General features: G+C 55.4%; 1 protein-coding gene and 2 long non-coding RNA genes across 4 annotated transcripts in view; 2 read left to right on the top strand and 1 right to left on the bottom strand.

Annotated features, from left to right (window-relative positions):
- The window catches only part of OTUB2 (OTU deubiquitinase, ubiquitin aldehyde binding 2), a 47,390-nt gene extending 41,828 nt beyond the window's left edge, over positions 1–5,562 (bottom strand). The window contains exon 1 of one of the 2 annotated variants that reach the window (XM_057488187.1): positions 5,476–5,562. In XM_057488187.1, coding sequence (XP_057344170.1) covers positions 5,476–5,547 — 72 coding nt within the window. In that variant the 5' untranslated portion in view covers positions 5,548–5,562. Of the gene's footprint in view, positions 1–4,621; positions 4,670–5,475 lie in introns of those variants that run through there. The other variant, XM_057488188.1, reaches the window with a different exon arrangement.
- On the top strand, positions 2,656–4,872 carry LOC130679465 (uncharacterized). The gene is made up of 2 exons (XR_008992409.1): positions 2,656–3,277; positions 4,642–4,872. It is a non-coding gene; the product is annotated as an uncharacterized LOC130679465 (long non-coding RNA).
- A 1,992-nt stretch (positions 5,563–7,554) lies between the features above and the next one.
- Positions 7,555–9,264, top strand: LOC118910788 (uncharacterized). The gene is made up of 2 exons (XR_005024160.2): positions 7,555–7,695; positions 8,556–9,264. It is a non-coding gene; the product is annotated as an uncharacterized LOC118910788 (long non-coding RNA).
- Positions 9,265–14,886: the final 5,622 nt, after the last annotated feature.

Below are 14,886 nucleotides of genomic sequence, written 5' to 3' on the forward strand. Positions count from 1 at the left end.
GGGTGTACACAGAGCTTATCGAGCTGGAGTGAGAGCGAGACAGACACTTGCAATAAGGCCGTGGTCAAGCTGGAAGGGTGGCCTAGTTAGCCGGGAGTTTCAACACAGCCCTGCAAAGAGTTCACCTCTGTCTGGTCCCCAGTTACGGCCAAAAAGAAAGTCTCCCTATGCATGCCATTTACTGGCCAGCTGCCAGGCCAGCCCCAGCATATGGGGGGAGCAGGAGAGAAGGGGAGCAGCTCGTGGTCAGCCTCTCTCCCTGCACGGAGATCAGACGTGGGCACATGAGCATTTGGAGGAGGACGGGGCCCAGCTGACTCACTCACACCTCCAGGAGCACAAAGCTACAGCCCAGCTGGGACATCACCACACCGGCTTCTGTCCTCATGAAGCCCATTGCAGGATCCACCTGTGCGTGGAGGGCCAGACCCCTGGGTCCTATGCCCTCCCCACCCCCACCTCCCTGGTTCAGTTCCCAAGAAGAAGGGCTGGAGAGGTGCTGGTGACCCCAGGGGACACTTGAGCTATTTTTGTCCTTTCTTTCAAGGCCGGTCGTCTGCAGGCAAGGTGTTGGGGGTGGGGGTGTCATTCTTGATGCCCCACTTTGTAGGCTGCCCAAATCCCACCGGCCTGTCCTAGGCTTCTCCCGTTTACCTCTTCTCCAGCCAGGGCACTCAGCAACCTGTGGAGGCTCAGCCCTGCCCAGGGCTCAGGAGAAGGCCTGGCCCAGGGCAGGGGTAGGGGTGAGCAAGCCGGAGAGCCTTGGGACCTGTGCCTGCCTTGTGGCTGGGCCTGTTACCTGTTATTGGAGCTGCCTGGCCTGTGCCCCTGTGGGGAGGGGGACCTGGTACACCCCACATGTTGTCCAACTAGCTGTCTGGACCTTCCCCAGTGAAAGCCCCTGGTCAATTGGAGCCAGGGCCTCTGCAGAGGACAGCTTGGGATGTCACATCCTCAGGATGGTTTCACTGGGAAGGATGCTGGGGTAGGAAGGGACCACAGTGAGGGCACAGGTGGGGACTGGGGCCTATGCAGGGACAGAAAGAGGGTTGGGACTGAGGGTGGGGTGTGAGGTCGTGCAGGGGCTGGGCTATGCCTGGGCAGGGCAGTTTCTGGAGCAAAGGCTGGAGCTGGGGCCATGGCTGGGTTGGGGGCTTGGCAGGGCAGGGTCTAGATCAAAGATGGGCTGGTGCAAGGCTGGGCCAGAGGGGCTGGGCTCACTGTGATTCGAGGATGAGTCCTGAATCTCCTAGTCCCTTATAGTCACCCACCAGCAGGCAATGGATTCAGTCCCTGCCGGCTCAAGAGTCCCTGAGCAGGTGCAAGACAGCTGTCTCTGTGTGCCACATCATCTTCTAGAGCCCATCAGACATTCATTGAGCACTGAACGAGAAGTGAAGGAGAGTGGGGACTGCTTCTGGCCTTGGGTTCAGACTAGGGAGGGAGGGCGGTGGTCCCTGCACAGGGGAGTCGTGTAGAGGGAAAGAGCCCCAGGGTTTAGGGTTGCCGGAAGTGGGGGTGGGGCAGGAAGGGGTGCTGGAGGAGGTCCCCCAGAGTCAACAATGTCTGAAGTGGTTTTGAGGATAAGAATAAGCAGAAGCGGTAGGGCAGTAGGGTGGGAAGAACATTCCTGGCCAAAGGAACAGCAGGGACAAAGGTTCAGAGGTGCAGAGCAGAATGCACGGCCTGTGAGAGCTGTGGGCAGATCCTTCAAAGCATGAAGCATACTTAGAACCTTGCTGACAGATGTTGGCCACCTGTGTGACAAATGTTAATGTGTTCAAAGGTGAAGGTCAGAATGGGAGGGGTTTGGGATGTGGGTGGCGAAGCTGTCAAGCAGGAGCCAGAGTGTTCTGGCCCAGCTTTCTGGGTGTCTGCAACAGAGGCTGATCAGGCTTTTCTGGGCAAAGAGGCCATCAATGGAAGACTTTAAGTGAGGGTGTAGAATGAGAGGAAGGTAAGCCAGGTCAAGTAGTTTGGGCTTTATCCGGCAGGTGGGCGCGGCTGAAGGTGTGACGGGCTCAGACCTGCATTCTGGGTGTGCTCACACGCTCAGTGGAGGTGAGGCCTGCACCTGCAGTGACTAACATTTGTCACACAGGTGGCCAACATCTGTCAGCAAGGTTCTAAGTATGCTCCATGCAGGCGTTCATGTAATGTGGCATGCCTATGAGGTCAAAGCTGTTTCACAGAGGGGGAAACTGAGGCCCAGAGAGTAACTTCCCAAGGTCTCACTGTTGGGAAATTCTGAACTGAGCTGTTAATCCAGGAAGCTGGGACCCTAGAAACATCTGGGAGGTTGAATTGCTGGGACTGGGAAACTGATGCATTGGGAGTCCCACAAGCCAGGGGAGGCTGCCCTTTGGGAGACTGTTAGAGCCCCTGGGTGTCTGGCCTTCATTCGTGAAGGGCAGATGCCTGAGCCTCCCGTGGCTGAAAGTAAATGCAGGAGATGCCTCGCCAGACCCTTCTCTCTTTCCAGGCTCAAAAACCCAAGCGCCTCATTGCCCAGTAGCCTAGGGCCCTAAACCACTTGACCCAGTACAACCACAGGCAGGGGGATTGCGGGCAGTGTGGGACTATTTGCTTCCCAGTGAGGATTTTATTTTTGGCCTGAAGCGTCCCACACTCAGACACAGCTGGGAGACCCATGGGCCGGGAACATTTCTCCCTGGCAGGTCCTAAAGAGCAGCTGCTGTAATTACCAGGGATTGACACCTGTTACGGATTTACTGGCACTGGCCCCTTGCCTGGCATCTCCCATTTAACTCAAAATCATCCTCCAAGGGCGTGGAAGCACTGCTGCATTTTCCAGATGAGAAAATTGAGGGTCCGTGAGGCATGGCAACTAGCCAGGGCACACGGCTAGTAACTGGTAGCAGGGCTGGCTACGTAATTTGTGAGGCCCAGTGAAATATGCAAGTGCTGGGCTTTTTCTTCAAAACATTAAGGATTTCAAGGCAGCAATGGCAGAACATAAAATCAAGTATGTGCTACTGCATAGGTCCTGGCAGGGATGTGGACCCACGTCGAAGGATTTGAAGGATTGCGGAACCTGTTACTTAACACCGCCCGCTCCCTTCCAAGCTCCACCCCCTCACCTGCCTCGGGGCCTCTTCGCTGCTGCTGCTCAGGTTCTTTCTCTTCTCCCTTCCACTAGCCGATCCCAGCCCTGCAAACTGCAGACTCCGCCCTTCTCTATTACAGCCTGGGAGGAACTTCAGCAGAGAGAACACCAAGGCCGAGAGAGGCAGGCCCTGCCGAGGTTTCCCAGCCGGTGAGGACCCAGGTCCCGGACCTCCCGGACCGCCTCGGTCTCGGGGGCTTTGGGAGAGAGAAACCCAAGGCTCTGTCCCAGACCGCTGGGGACCTCGGGAGCGCGGTCCCTGCTTCAGGGGCAGAGCCACAATTAAACCGCGGATAGAAGCCCTTTTTAAAATCCTTAACAAGGACCCCTGGGGCTAGAATTTGACCCCAGAGCTTGAGTCTCACAGCTCCGCTGAAGGGAGGACGAGCTCAGGCTTCCAGCCCAGAATTCTAACCCGCACTTCCCTGCGGCCCCGAATGCCCCCAGAAGGGACAAGGCCAATCCTTCCCCAACCACAGGTGACGCTCAGGATGTAGAGTGAGGCTGTGAAGCCCGACAGGGCTCTCAGCTGTGTGACCTTAGAAGAAGTACATAAGCTCTCTGAGCCTCAGTTTCCTGAAATGTAAAGTGGGGATAATAACAGACCTAGGATTTACATGAGATAACCCAAGTAGAACACTTAGCGTCATCTCATTTTTGACTCAGATCCTCTGTGTGCGTGTGTGTATGTGCGTGTATAGGAGAAAGTCTAGAAGAATATGAGCTTGTTAGGCCTCATGTTAGGGGCAGGAGCTCAGCCGAAATGTGTCTACAATCCTAACTGAGCACAGGCCGCATACATGCAGCATCCACTTGGCCTTAGTTTTGTTTCCTGCTCCCTCAGATCACAGTGGCAGGACCACCCTAGAATGGGACATTTTTCTGAGATGTTGTCGCTGGTTGGCCAGTTGGGCTGGTTGGCAGGGCGGCTTCAGTGCAGGGGTGGGGAGTGTGAAGCCTGGGCGTGGGCACGGGAGTGCCGGGTGGATGCAGGTGCCAGAGAGATAAGCACGGCCTAGTGATTCTGCCTGAATTTCTCTAAGACCTGGCACTGCCTAGCTCCCCACCTCCCACACACTGAAATAGACTCTCAGGCCCATCCCCACACCCTCCCACCCGCCCTGAGTGTGAGAGGAGGCAAAACCCGGAGCAGCTCAGGGCCCGGGATGCTGAGCTGTGGCTGCTCCTCTGAGGCCCAGCTGGGCTCCTGCCCTCATCCTTACCCTGCACCAGGGAAAGTTCCAGGTTCCCCAGGCAGGTCCTGGGACTCTCTGAGGCCATCTAGGGCAGCTCTCCTAAGGCAGAGGTATTGGTCATGGCCTCAGGGTCCCCGCAGTAGGGGCTGGGCCTTCCAACACCTATGGTGGTGACTGCTTGGCTCTCCCAAGCCCTGCCCACAGCATCCTGGAGGAGCCGCCCCCTGAGAAGAGGTGTGGGGAGGGGCTACGGGATCACAGAGACCTAGGGCTGAGCGCAGCCAGGAACATCACTCACTGTTTCCTCTCTGTCCGCAGGATGGAACTCCATGGCGATGTGGGGGAGCACTGAGGGCAGGGAACAGAATGGGTTCAGGGGCCCAGCAGGCCTGGGGTCATATCACGCCTCATCCGTGCTCCAGGGTGATATTGGCCATGTCACCTTCCTGCTCTAAGCTTCAGTCATGAGGTCATCCAGCAAAGACTAGTCTGTTGGAATGGTGGCCCAGAGCAGAGGAGGAGCTGGAGAAATAAATACCCTGACCTGTCTCTTGTCCCTTCCACCTGGACTTCCAATGGTGAGACCCAGTGAAAAGCCAAAGGGCAAGGACGCTTGGGCAATGCTCCGTCAGCCTGCTGGGCTCCGAGCTGGGCACAGAGGAGCAGGGAGCTGACAGCTAACGGTGCAGCCAGCAGAGTCTGGAAAAGGAAACTGGAATTTCTTAATCTCCCTGGGGCTCTTCCCCTTTGATGATACTTGCAGAGGATATTCTCTGCCAGGCTGAATGGGACTGGCCGGGGCAGAGTGGCAGGTGCCGCGCACAGGCCCGCAATCCTCCATTAAGAGGCTCTGTTAAGATTCCAACTGGAGGAGCAATGTGGAGGCCAAGCAGGTGGGGCGGGATGGCCCCAGGGGTCTCTCGCCACTCACGGCGTTGCTGCACTTGGCTCGGCAGGTTCCCCGGACCTTTGCATCCACAGCCTCTCCCAAGATTGCTGCCAGTTCCCAGAGCCCATGTTCTCCTGCCCCCACCAATTCCCCTGCTCTTCCCACTCAGACTGGCCCCTGCCCCAGGTAGACTCACTTCTACAACAGCCACCACCCAGAGGCCAGGCAGACCTTCCCGGGAACTGCGGCGGTGGGAGGCTCACCTGTGTGCGGGCCTGGTTGTCCAGAAGGCCCACCCCCCCTGCCTCCTTGCTAGGCCTGGATTCTTCACTCATGGTTGTGCAGAGCTGCTACCCGTCCTCTGAAGGCCCAGAATGACGTGGGAGTCATGTCCACCCCAAACTTTATCCAAGTATTTCCCAACAAGACAGCTGTCTCTTTCTTGGCCCCTCTCTCTCCCTTCTTTTTCTCTCTCCCCATGTCTCCTTCCCACTCCCTCCTTCCCTGGCCCCACCCCACGCCATATGCTTTGCACTAGGCCATAGAAATAAGCTCTTATTAATTCTGAACTGCTTACAAACCTCCCCTGCTGCTGTTTGCCATGTGAGGACATGAGAAGATAGCTGTCTGCAGTCCAGGAAGCGGGCCCTTAGTAGACACTGATCTGCTGGCCCCTCGATCTGGCTTCTCCCAGCCTCTGGAACACTGGGACCTGCGGCAACCCCCTCAAACAGGCAGATGATGGTGGCGCTTTAAGGAACGGCAGCGCATCCTAGGAACCGAGGTCGCTGACCAGGAAGCAGAGCTACCCACCAACCCGAATAATCATCTTGGATTGACATATAAGTACGAAATAAAGGTCAGGCTTTTGTAGGACAAAATCAAACACCTCCCCACTGCCTCCACACCCCCTTCCAGTCCAAGCCCTAGTGTGACTCACAAAGCTCTCCCCGAGCCAGAGCCTGCCAACTCCTCCAGCCTCTAGTTTGCCTTCCCCCGCACCCTGCGCTCTGGCCATGCCCATCTCCTATGTTGGCCCAGGGGCCACAGGCTTCAATGCCACAGGCCTTGGCTCGGGCTGTACCCTCTGCCTGGGATGCCCTGCACCCTCCTGCGCACCTAGACAGCCTCCATCTACCAAGACCCAGGGTGGCCTGAGCCTCCTTTCTTGGAAGACCTTCCTGACCCCCACCATGCCTCCCACCCTTCCTCCCTGACTCCAACCCACCTCCCAACTCCTTCCTGACCCACCCCGCCCTGCTCCTCCTCCCTTATCCCCATCGGCCTCCCTCTCGGTGAGGCTGTGCTCCCCATAGGTAAGGGCTGTCATCCCAGCAGCTGACCTGCTTCTGCCTCTCAGTAGGGCTCATGGCATTTAATCTGTACCTTGAACATAAAAATACAGCTGACCCTTGAAAAATGCAGTGGTTTGGGGTGTAGACCCCGGCACAGTAAAAAAATCTGTGTATAACTTTTGACTCCTCAGAAACTTTACTACTGGCCTACTGCTGACTGGAAGCCTTGCCAATAACATGAACCACTAAACACTTATTTTGTATGTTAGTTTTTATTACATCCTGCGTTCTTTAAGTAGGCTAGAGAAAAGAAAATGTTTTTTCAAATTGTTGCAAATCTCCAAAAGTTTCTTCAACATGTTTTTTGAAAAAAATCTGCTTGTAACTGGGCCTGTGACATTCAAACCCATGTCATTCGGGAGTTAGCTATAGCTACATTTACTGAGCAGTTACCTCAGGCAGCCACCGGCCTGGCCATTCTGGGAGTTACTCATGTGAGCCTTTTGCCTGCCCCACCAGGGAGGAGCTTTGAGGACTCCTGACTTACAAGCGAGAAGGGGCCAAGCCCCATGGAGAGGGGCTAAGTCGTCCAGCACCCGCCAGGAGAAAGGACAAGACCCACAGCGTGAGAGCAAGGGTGGTCCAGGGCCCCGAGGGTCCAGGGGCTGCCCTGCAGACAGGCGGAGTGGGGATGGGGTGCTGAGAGGGAAGGGAGGCTGCTTAAAGGGTGTGGGCTGACTGCAGGGGCCTCAGGGCCCCAACAGAGACACCCTGGCAGGTACCAGATACCTAGGTTGGAAGCCAGGCCACTGGGCATCACAGCCCAGAGATCACCTACGGGTCTCACCAGTCCCTCTCCCGAGATGTGGGGCACAGCAGACACTTGATCCTGTTGTAGCTAAATATAGGCCCAGAGGCCCTGAGAGAAGGGCAAGGCCTGAGGGGCCAGCTGGCAGGTCGGGAAGGGGCGCACAACAGGCCCCACATCGATAAGAAAATTCAGGTGGCCACCCAGGAGCCCGGGGCTGGCAGTGCCGTGTAGTGGCAGGCGTCCACCCCAGAGGATGGCCCTGGCTGTTGGCAGGCGTGGGCGTGTGCCCAGGTCACACACTCTGCAGGGTCCAGGCCAGGAGCTATGACAGTGCAGTTTGGAGTGGATGCTGGCTGGCTTCAGCGGCACCAGGAAAGGTACGTAGTAATAGCAGAAGGGAAAGAACAGAGACAGAAAGAAAATTTTAACATCTGAACCCTGTACTGAGTGACTTAGAAATAGATCTTAAGGTCTCGGCGTCTCTGTGTCTCTGTCCCTCAGGACTGTGTTAGACACCACATGTCCTGGCCTGCCACCCCGTGGTGTCATCACCTTAGGCCAGGGGTCCCTGAGGACTTCCTGAAGGGTCAGCCTCATGGGGGCACACACAAGCCCGAGGGTGTGCAGGGGTGTCAGAGAGCCGTCTTTGTCATGAAGACTAGCAGCCAACATGTACGTTAACTGAATCCTGGCCAACAGCCCGTTATTTTGAAATTAAGTGCGATGGGAGGCTGAATCCCAGGATTCAAAGATTATTCCAAAGTCATCTATCCCATTTTTTATATCTAGTTTTGAAAATATGTAGGTAGCTTGATTTGAACTCCAACTGATTTACCATTAGAATTTTGAATCCCAGAGAACAGAGATGCCTGCGTGCAGCAGCCGCTCCTTCCTTTTGGGGAACTCTCAGAGTCTGGAAGGGCCTAGATTCCTAACAGCTTCACAGTGCAGCCCCTTCCTCCATGTAGGGTTCCCAGGAGGGGAAAGATTTATGCACAGAGTCATACAGAACTTTCCAGAAAGGCCAAAACCAGCTCCTCCAGGGGGTAGGACCACACTTTTTTCAGTATGTCAAGTGCTTCTCACCCCACATATGTGCATCCAGAAAGACATGGAGAGCTGTATTTTTAGAAAACAAGAGACTTCAATAGTTACTTAATATTTTTATAAGACTAGTTCATTTGACAACTGTCCTGCCAACTGGAGAGTGAAATTTACCTGTTTTCTTCTCGTAAAGAGTGTAAGCTGTGGGTACCACGTGCATGTGAGCTCAGCCCCACGAGAGCATGTGTGTGTGTCTGAATGGCCTGCTGCCAGCAAGGAGCCTGGCCCCAGGGCTGAGACCCACCTAGGACCCCCTTCCCCGCTTCATGGAGAAACCCCAGCCTTTAGAATGGTAACCGAGGCTGTTCCTTCTGCTTTGTTGGAACCGCAGCCACACTTGCCTCTTCCTATGACCTTCAGGGCTGGTCTCTGAGCTCCATTCAGTGAGCCATCCCTGCAACATTCGCAGTGCACTGGAAATCCACACGCCTGGCCCTCCTGACAACAGCTGTTTCGGAAATCCAGAGCCACCCACAGCGCACCAGGGAGGGGTCCGCCCCCTCCCCACCGCTCAGCGCAGATCCTGTTCTTCTCCCACAGACCCTCTTCCCGCCCCCTGCCGCTCCGCCAGCCAGGCTTCCTCCACTGTGGCACCATGGACATCTGGACCCTCAATTTTACACTGGGAAGTCCTGTACTATGGGATGTTTAGAAGCCTCCCTGGGCTCTGCCTACTAGGCGCCAGGAGAAACCACCCGGCCACCCAGTTGTGACTGCCAAAACTGTCTCCAGGAATTGCCAAATGTCCCATGGGGGAAAATTGTCCCCAGTTAAGAACCACTATTCCCAACCAACGACCATTCCCTACGTCTTTATCAGGAAGTGTAAGCTAATAACCTCTAGCATCTGTAAGTCTTTTCTCTATATGTGTGTGTGTGTGTGTGTGTGTGTGTGTGTATACACAACTCAGTCCTTGCTATGTTCCTATGAGGTACAGGTACTATCATTTTCCCTCTGTTTTATAGATCAGAAAACCAAGACTCAGAGAGGCCCAGTAAGTTGTCTAAGGTCACACAGCTAGCAAATGGTGGCACTGGGCTCTTACCCACTGGGATCCACAGGGACATCTGGAGCAGGCAGCTTACAAGAAATTCTGTGCTGGGCTCTGCCCCAGCCCGACCTCCTGGAGTGGGAACAACAAGGCACAATGACTCAGACACCCACAGTGCCTTGCTTAAAGCCCCCGGCTGCTCAGTGGGGCTTGGGGTCTGTCGCAAGCCACATCCTCCCCTCTCCCAGGCACCTCTGGGAGTCTCCAGTGGGGACAGGTGTCTGACCCGTGCCCTGGAGGAAGTTCTGGCTCTGGGCCTGCCCCCTCCATGTGCTGGGCTCACTCGGGTTTCAGGGGCCAAGGCGTGATGTGATTACCAACCACTCTGATCACACTGTAGCTTGGGAGGGAAGTACAGAACAGCACGAAAGGGATTCTGGAAGCTGTGGGGTCTGCAGTCTCTCTGAGCCTCTCTCACCCTCCAGCTCAGGGTCCCTTCCCGCAGAGAAAGGGTGCTGGAGCACATGGGTTCTGAAGACCTTCCCACACTGACATTCTTCATTCTTCTGCTCTTTCAGTTCAGTGTGGGACAGAGCCTGTGTGAGCAGGGGCGTCACCGTGCCTGAGCTCAGGCAAGTCCCAGGGGGGCCTGGGTGCCTCCATCTGCTGCTCTCCTCATGGGAGGGCCATGCGAGTGACAGGCTGGTAAATCAGGGCACCTACCCATCCTCCCCAACCCGCAGGATGTCAGGAACCCTGAGCCACCCTGTCTCCTGTCCATTACACCCAGAACCCCAGCCCTCCTCATCAGAGCCAGGCCAGGGCCTTCCCCAGAGTGCCAGGGTTGGCGACACCCAGCCATGCCACATCCCTGGCTGCTTCGGATCCCTGGAGGGGCAAGGCTGAGGAGAGAGCTGAAGCCTGAGAGCGGGTAGCTGCCACCCCTGCGGAGTTGCCAAATGGGTGACAGCAGTGTATCTGGAGCAGCCATTTCAATCCCTGTGCGCTTTGCCTCAAGAGGGTGGGTCGGGGACTGCACTTGAGAGGCCTCTGCCTTCCCCTCTGCATCACAGACATGGAGAGAAGGGCCCCACGACCTGGCCCTGCTCTATCCAGACAGTGAGGGGCCAGCAGGAGCTGCTGCATCCAGCAAGACATGAAGCATACAACCTGGCCAGTGGGTAATCCCTGGGGAGGAGGGTGGGCCTGCCCTGTGCTGGTCTTGTTTGGAGAGGCCTTGCCCCCTGCCAAAGGGCAATAGGAAGCTCCCAGCTCTGCTCAGAACATGTTATGGAAAACCTGCTGCCAGCAGCTAATTTGGGTTTTGCTTTGTTGCTGAGTTCCTGAGGGTGACTCAAGCATGGTGAGGTCGTGCCCTGAAGGGGAACAAAGGACCTGGCCAGTGGACAGAGCCAGCAGCCTCCAGCCCAGAGGCTGAGTCCGCCTAAGCCCCTGGAGAAGCCTTCCCGTCCTGCACAGCCCCCAGCAGGGGCACGTGGGAACTTGCAGGGATGAGGGTCCCCTGAGTGCTGGGCCCTGGCTGGGCTGTTTGAGCCCCGGGATCTCATGGGATCCCCCACAGCTGTGAGAGGGAGGCGTTGTCACTCTCCTACTCTCAGAAGATGACACACACCCAGCAAGGTGTGGAACTATAGTCAGGGTCCCCTAGCAAGCGAGGAATGGGCTGGGATTACCAACACCAGTGCCCGTGCTGGAGACAGGACAGGGGACAAGAGCTGGGATTTCATGTTGGTAGCATCTCCCAACAAGGAGGATATCATCTGCCCAGGGCTGGCCAAGCATGCCCCAAGCTTGTCCCCACCAGGCCCAGCACCACCCGCTTTGGGACACCCAGCAGGGACAAGAGAAAGAGAGTAGAGCTTACACACCGCGGGCACTGGGGCTGCAGGCTTCCTGCTCCGGGTGGGTAGCTAGCCCAGGGCTGAAACCCGGGGCTGGACAAAGACCCGTTTACTCTGCCAGGTGAGGCTGGTTGGCAGTTTGTATGAGGGGCTGTGGGTGTAGAGCAGGGAGCTGTGAGGCCCTGTGATTTCTCTGTGTCCTGCTGGTCTGTCTGTCTGGTCTGTTGAGTCTGAAGGGTTAGTCGTGGCCCAGGAAGGCCCCATCTGGCTGCAAAGAGCCCAGTGTCCCACAATTGAGAGCACCTCAGATCAGCTCCTTTTGATGGGAACCCTTATGAGATCCTATTGTCCCCCTTTTACATGCATGTGGGGGCTGGGGGAGAACAGGGCCGGCATCAGCCAGCCTTTCTCCCATCCACAGAGGCCCTGCTGGGCTGTGAAGCCCCATCCCATGGTGTCACCCTCATATCTAGGTGTCAACAGGGCGTGAAGCTGACCTGCCCTTCTCTCCTGTCTGAGGGGTGAGGTTGAGCCCTCACATTGCTCTCTACAATGGAAAGACTATGCGTCTTCTCTTCCTGGAGTCTGCCTTGGCCCCCTGAGCTGGGAGGCTGAGAGGGTTCCAGATTGCTCCTGAAGAAGGGCACGGTCATTGGGCCACACCCCAGGAGGCATGGTGCCTGTTTAAAGAGGGGGATGGAGGTCGGACTTTCTGCCTTCTCCTGGCTCCTCTCCTTCCCTTTCCATCAATGCACCACCCTCCCTCCCAGGACCTGGGGCCTTTGCAGCCCTCCCCGTCCCCCAGCCTTCGGCCCTGTGCCCACGCCCCTCCACCACCGCAGTCAGGACGCTGTCCAGGGTGAGGGTCAGAGTCTTGTCTGTTCCCCCTTTTCTCCTGAATCCCTCCCACGGCCCCTTGGCTGGCCCTTCCTCCCCACACTTCTCTCTCCCCCTCGGAAGAGGTATTACTGTCCTAACAACAATGTGCTAGTATCCAGCATCCTCTCTGGGCCCTACTAGGTCGGGGCTCTCTGAACTGCTTCCCAGCACACGCAGAGCCCCCTTTATTCACAGGCATTTAGAGGAAAATAAACATGGAGGGAAGCCTGGAAGGGAGAGGCCTGTGTGTGTGTGTGTGTGTGTGTGTGTGTGTGTGTGTGTGTGTGTGTGTGTGGCCAAGAGCCAGGCTGAGTTGGCAGACCTCACTCCCCAGTTCAGACCCAGGAGCTGCATGGCTTGAGAGTGAGCACATACACTTAATGGTTATTTAATGAGTACCTACTATGTGCCAGGTACTGTTGTAGACACTGACATACAGCAATGAAAAGAAAGACTATATTAGATGGGAGAGATGAGCAATAAACAAACGACAAAACACATATATACTAGGTAAGGGGGTGTAAGTGCTACAGAGAAAAATAAAGCAGCATAAGGGAGGGGTGGTTCCAGAGAGTGAAGGAGTGGAGGTTCTATTCATGATGGGAGAGCATACCCTGCCTGGTGCCATGTGTGAGCCCTGGGGACTTTCTCCCGGAGGTCATATCCTTCTTCCTACCTTGCTGTGGGTTGGCCGGTTGTTCAGTTTCTGCCTCAGCATTTATCCCCCATTTACCTCTTTCTGTCCCCATAAAAACCTCCCTGGAAGACTGTTCCATAGAACCGCCTCTGGGACCTTCTGCAAAGCTGGGGACCCTGGGAAGGCTCTAGAGATCACTGAAGCAGGCTTCTCAGATGCTCAATGTAATTTGTCATCAGGAGTATGCAAGTTAAAACTGCAACGAGGCACCACGAATGCCCATCAGAATGGATGTGAGATAAGACGAAGCAGCTCAAGTGCTCATACACGGCTGATGGGAACTGGTACTTTGGTTGGACGGATATACATTAGTAAATTATTTGTAAACTGCTTGGCAGTTTTACTAAAGCCAGACATGGGGTTATCCTCTGAGCCAGAGATTCCCATCTCAAAGGTGCATGCCCAACAGAAATGGGTACATTTATTCACCAAAAGGTGTGTACTAGAATGTTCATAGCTACACTCTTCATAATTGCCCCAACCTGGGGACTCCCCAGATGTCCACCAACAGCAGAATGGATAAATTGAGATATAGTTGCAGTGTGAAACATTGCACAATAGTGAGAAGAAACAATCCATAACCACATGCAACAATATGGACAAATCTCACCGTATACGTCAAGTGAAAGTAGACACAGGAATGATTCCATTCATAGGAAGTTCAGAACAGCCTGTGTGGCCAGAGGTCGGGAGAGTGGCCACCCTTCCCAGGAGGTGGGGGCGGGGAGCAAAAGGGAGCATTGGGGGAGTTGCTAACTTTCTCTCTTTGATGTAAATGCTGCAATTTTTAGTTTGTGAAAATCGACTGAGCTGTACACTTACAGTAAGGGCACTTCTCTGTGGGAATATTATACTTTCATAAAAAGTTTAAAAAAAAATCAGTGCTAGTTGGGCCCCTCTGGGGTAGAGGCAGGCATAAGTGAGTCTTATAGGCTTCTAATGAAGAACGGTCAGAGTTGGCCCTTCCTGTTCGTTTTGGAGGCGAGCAACCTGTGTGATGTCTGCAGTGGGGCTGACCTGTCTCTGTCCTGGGCTCGGTGGACCTTCACTGCAGCATCAAGCATCTCAGCCAATTTGTATTACAGCCTCGTGGGGTTCTTCCTCTGTCCCAACATCTGGCTGCTCTGTTACCTGGGGGATAGAGCTGTGGCTGAGAGCATCAGCAGGCCTGGTGCAGATCTGAACCATCACTTATAAATTGTGGGATTGTGGGCAAACTCCCCAACCTCTCTGAGCCTCAGTTTCCTCATCTGTGAAATGGGAAGCAGTGGATCATGGCACTTACTGGGAAGATGGAGCGAGTGCAGCAGGATGATGTTGTCATTTATTAGTCAAAGTGTGCAGGGCCAGCCCCTCCCCTGTCTATTCCTAGTGCACTTTCTGTTCCCTGTGATTCTTCACCCACGATCTGGGCTCTTGATTTACAAACGCTGAATGCAGACATAGGCAACAAGATCTGGGGAGGGAGTTTCTCCAGCTCTCTCGACTACGAGAGGTCTGTGTGGATTGGGAGGGAGAGGCAGGCAGAAGGCCACTGAGAAGCGGCCCTGTGCCTGCCATGGCTGCCCCTCCCAGGCCAGATCTGGGGAGGGGGTCTGCATAGAGAGCAGAAGGGCCTGTGCTCCACCCACAGCTGGAGCCCATGGAAGAGGCAGGACCCTAGGGATGCACCCCCCAGATTCCCTGGAACATCTTACTGCAAAGGAAAGTCCCCAAATGGTAAAGGGAGTTGGACAGCCCCCCTCAGCCCTTTTCTTGCACCCCCACCATGGCACAGGAGTCTGGCGGTGGGTGGGTATGAGCTAGACTTGAGGGGCCACCAGCCACAGTAGCCAGGGGGAGACTGTCCCAGCTGGGGTGATGCATGATTCGGCAAGTGCCAGAATAGCTGGGGGACAGCCAAGACTGATCATGTCCTCCCATCCTCAGTACAGGGAAGACCTCCAGAACCTTGACCTGACCTCAGGGGACCCTGTCTTCACTGAAATTTATTTCCAGGTGGAATATCCCAAGTGAGTCTGAAGGCATCCTCAAT

Source organism: Manis pentadactyla, chromosome 11 (assembly GCF_030020395.1).
Source record: "Manis pentadactyla isolate mManPen7 chromosome 11, mManPen7.hap1, whole genome shotgun sequence".
In the NCBI taxonomy this organism is placed as follows: Eukaryota; Metazoa; Chordata; class Mammalia; order Pholidota; family Manidae; genus Manis; species Manis pentadactyla.